The following is a 4,499-nucleotide window of genomic DNA, read 5'->3' on the forward strand; positions in this document are numbered from 1 at the left end:
CAATGAAAAAACGATGTACAATTATTGAAAGTTGACTTGCGGAACACACATTTATTAAACTATAACAAAATCAAGCGAATATTTCGATAGCTCCTGCAATCTTTATCAACGTTAATGTGAGAAAACTTTGGAGATCTTACACATACGTAAAGAATTCTTTTGAACTTTACTGTCCCTAATGTCTGTACAATCACGTAAAGGTATATTTTATATCATTCTATTTAAAAACTATTTCAGTTGTCAAGTATTCAGTTGCCATATATATCCAAAGTCGGAAAGTAACAACGTGATGTTGATTGCACTTGTCAACGGTATTACAATCATTAACACGACTATCGATTTTAAGTCTATATCAATCCACGGTAAGAAGGACGAAAACAGTTATCGTTTTACAACTTATTATGTATAGGCCTAGTAGAGTTGAGATGCTTTTCTTTTGTCAATGTTACTTGATATTTTCCTCACGACATTAAATGTCTCAACTCCTGAGACATCACAGTGAGACTTACTTTATGTAGAGCATCTTGTCTGCCAAAAGGGATTGCCACCTACCTATTAGTGATTAATTTTAAGTTCGGTATTAACCATCCTTGACCCATGTGCCTAAATAATGAGATTAAAATATAATAATATATAATACCAAGCTTACACTATAATGACGGCTCAAAACACATCCAGCTAACCCACCAGCATTACAATCACTCACACCAACTCACCACAGATTTTGTTGCATAGTCAATTTAAAGACACTGCGTTATGCGCTCTCACTAGATAATTTTCCTAAATCTAAGGAAATCGTGAACTCAAACTCAAAAGGATAATTTAATTCGAGACTGTTAAACATTCTACAAACAAATTTTGTATTTTACATCTAATTATTTTGATTACTATGTTTGTTCTGCAGATGAAACGTCTTCAGTTACAAATTCGTTAACTATGCCTATCCTGATTGGATGCTTGTCATTTTTAGTCATTATTCTGATTGTTGCATATGTGGTAACAATACGCAAATACAGAGTAAATAATATAAAGAATAATAATAAAAAGAAGAAACAAAAAACTCAAAGAATGAAGAAGATGACACTCAGACACATCAGTGGATTCTCCCGCAAATTCTTCAATACAAAGTATAATGACCGAGATGATGAACAACACTTGGAACAAGTACGTCAAAATGGGTGGCGCTGTAAGCTTGGTCGTTAAAGCCTGGTTTCCTGGCGACGTAAGAAGGCAGATTTACTTACGATTACGTCGTTTTATCGTAGGAAAATGCGATTTGACAGGAAACCGATTACGACTGGTGCGTTTTGAAATCGACGTAACGTAAACTAAAATCGTCGCAAAACAGTTTTGGACAGGAAACCGACGTATTGAATTTTCATGTGATACGTCGATTTTCCACTATTTGACAGGAAACCGCGATTTAGTGACTTTTGTTGGATGAACTCGCATACGTTGCGTTGCAAACGATTCTTATGAAAAGTTGACTCCAAGTCAACTTTTCATAAGAAACGTAAGCGGAAACGTATGCTGTCTGTATATCTTGCCTATACAACAAAATTGTCGACGAACTAGAACTCTCATTGACTTACGTATTTATAATAAAATGGTTAAAAAGAAGCATATCCTCCACTTTTTTCAAACACAATGATAGGCATGTAAAATCTTATAGATTTTTTTAGCCCTATACACAGTGGCGGCTCTAGAATATAATTTATGGAGGGGGGGGGCTAAGTATTTATGGGTGTAACTATAGCGCGCAGCGTTATCCGAGGGCCGAAGGCCGGATCCGGGGTATGGGAGGGGTTGGGTATCGGAGGGGAGTCCTCTACTCGCAAAATGAGTTTTTTATTTTAAAAAATTGGGACTTCTAGATTGCTTGACTTCTTCATTGGCTGGGATAGGAAAACTAGGCCTATTTTTTATTTATTTATTTATTTATTTTGGTACGACTGCCCGAAGAATGAGGATTGCAATTAGATTTAATAAATTACATTTAATATACAAAAAAACTTATAGGCCTATAATATAAAAATAATATATAAAACATTATAATATAGGGCCTAAATAAATAAATAAAATATAAAATATATAGGCCTATTGCCAGTTGGAATATTTTCTGTTAATTTCAGAAAAGTGTATTTCATTCTTAATTTCAATTTATGTTTATATTATATAACCCGAATTTTAACATTTAAATCATGTTTTCTGTATAACTGTATATCTGGAGATAAGATTTTTCTGTCAGTTCAAAACATAATATAATAAGATGAAATGAAATAAACAAAGTACCGGTACAATATAGGCCAAATTGATATTTTGAGAACGAAACACTAAAATTGATAACAAGAAAGTTAGCAAATCGAGATTTGTAGGCCCTTATACTGTACTACAGGACTAGACTATTGTTTAAATCCAACGGTGAAAATTGTCCTCGAATCTCGCCAGGTAATTTTAATGAGGAAACCAGACAGGAAGTGAGAAATGTAATAACATATCGCAGTTGCAAAGAAAAATTCAACTTGACGTAACATGCATGTGACGACGTTAGAAGAGGCTTTGCCGTTCGAGCTTGAAAAATTCAACTTATCGTAAGAATCGTAACCGGCTTATTTTGTTTGCGGCAGAGCACGATCAAGACGCGGCTGTTTTTGTCCAACTTCTCGTAACAGTCGTATGAATCGTAAGAAATTCTGAACTTCACGTCGACAGGAAATCAGGCTTAAGATGCTTGCATTCCAGTTACAGGGCTCTGGGTTCAAACCCTGTGAAAAACACCAGGATTGATTCACAACTTAAGTATATATAAGTATATATAACTATAAGTACATATTCTTATATATAAGTATATACACCTACTCAATTATCTATTCTGAAACTGTTGTTCCCCCCACCCCTTTGAAAAATTCTGGATCCGCCCCTGTACTGGGAACTTTTACGTAAAATACCACATCATTTGGGCTCAATATTATGAACGTTGTCCTAGGACATTAATTAATCCAGTAGCATTCCAAATTTAATAAATAAATCATTTGGCTTATTCATAGAGGCGTGCCTCTAAAGTTTAGTTTTGGCCATCTTCTTCACTCTTAAGATATGAGTGTGGTAACTCCGAGGAATGTCAATGAATATAGTCTAATACGGTATGGTGACAATACTTCACTACCGGAAATCCAAACAAAACAAATTATTACAAAATGATAAGGAATGCTTCTCGAAACATGCTTTAAAACAATCGTCTTGTATGAAAATATGTCAATATGTATATATATTTTATAATATATAATATATATATTGGTGGTTTACTGCATGCATAGCATTGTTTTAGTTTTCGCTGAGGGAAGTATGCCTCTATATGGAATTTATTATCCACTTTTCAAATTAGGCGTGTATTCGTTTACACTTGGATCAATGTTCAGGCGGCCTACTAATATTCTATTGAGCATTTTATATCCATATGTCACACAGGTTTTATAGCATTCCGGATTTTGTTATGATGATTGTTATATTTTTATGCTACTTTTGCATGTAGAATATTGTTTATTTTCCTCCTGAATGTGTATATCAAAAAATTCGGAAACATGCTCCAATCAGTGTAAATAACTGATGTTTTCTTTTTATAATTTTTATAATTATTCCATTGATTCGTTAATAAAATACTTGTACATAATATATTTCGACTCGGTTGTAAAGTATAGTAAGCATATTATACTGTGGCATATTCCAATTATTATTTCGAATAAGAATAAAAAGTATTTTAATAGGAATGATGTCCTACTTGATGTGTTATCGTACCGGTACTAAATGCTCAGTACCTTCCAAAATACTTTCGAAAAAAAAATCAAAAATCTCACCAGTGGTTTGTGAAGGAATCGAGTCCAGGATCTCCTGATAACCACTAGACCACCGGAATTGCTCTTAGATGTGGCTAGAATTAAATCTAGTCCCCAAGTAGCAGTGGGTATACATTGATATTTCGATGGCACCAGGTTAGTTATCTGGAGGTCGTCGGTTCGATTCCCAACCGAATCACGAGACTTTTTTTCGGAAGTATTGAGTTCGGTGCGATAACACGACAGCTACGGAGAAATACACAGTCTACAGTATCTTTCCTTTAGTATTATTTTCTTTTTTTATTGCGCCTTATTATTATTAATATTAGGCCTATTATTATTATTATTATTATTATTATTATTATTATTATTATTATTATTATTATTATTATTATTATTATTGTTATTATTATTATTATTATCATTGTTATTATTTCTATTATTATTATTACTATTGTTGTTGTTGTTGTTGTTGTTGTTATAATATTATTCAGACAGTATGTAAAGCTAATCTATTTTATCCACATTTATTTGTGATCGTTGAATTATCATTACATGTGTAAGTATTGTAATTAAAAAGTTAACTTGTAATATACAATTTTTATTATTATTAAAACTGTTTAAACGAAATATAGAAATTTTGTTAACGTAAGTCTACAAATCAAT

At 32.7% G+C, this 4,499-nt stretch overlaps 1 protein-coding gene across 2 annotated transcripts in view; it reads left to right on the forward strand.

Annotated features, from left to right (window-relative positions):
• The window catches only part of LOC117116767, a 5,063-nt gene extending 2,211 nt beyond the window's left edge, over positions 1–2,852 (forward strand). Inside the window, exons 3-5 of one of the 2 annotated variants that reach the window (XM_033260873.1) lie at positions 238–362; positions 905–1,204; positions 2,728–2,852. In XM_033260873.1, the coding sequence (XP_033116764.1) occupies positions 238–362; positions 905–1,203 (424 nt within the window). In that variant the 3' untranslated portion in view covers position 1,204; positions 2,728–2,852. Of the gene's footprint in view, positions 1–237; positions 363–904; positions 1,236–2,727 lie in introns of those variants that run through there. The other variant, XM_033260874.1, reaches the window with a different exon arrangement.
• The last annotated feature ends 1,647 nt before the right edge of the window (positions 2,853–4,499 follow it).

This window comes from Anneissia japonica, unplaced genomic scaffold, assembly GCF_011630105.1.
Source record: "Anneissia japonica isolate Jap-2015-1 unplaced genomic scaffold, ASM1163010v1 scaffold106811_len10743_cov94, whole genome shotgun sequence".
NCBI lineage: Eukaryota > Metazoa > Echinodermata > Crinoidea > Comatulida > Comatulidae > Anneissia > Anneissia japonica.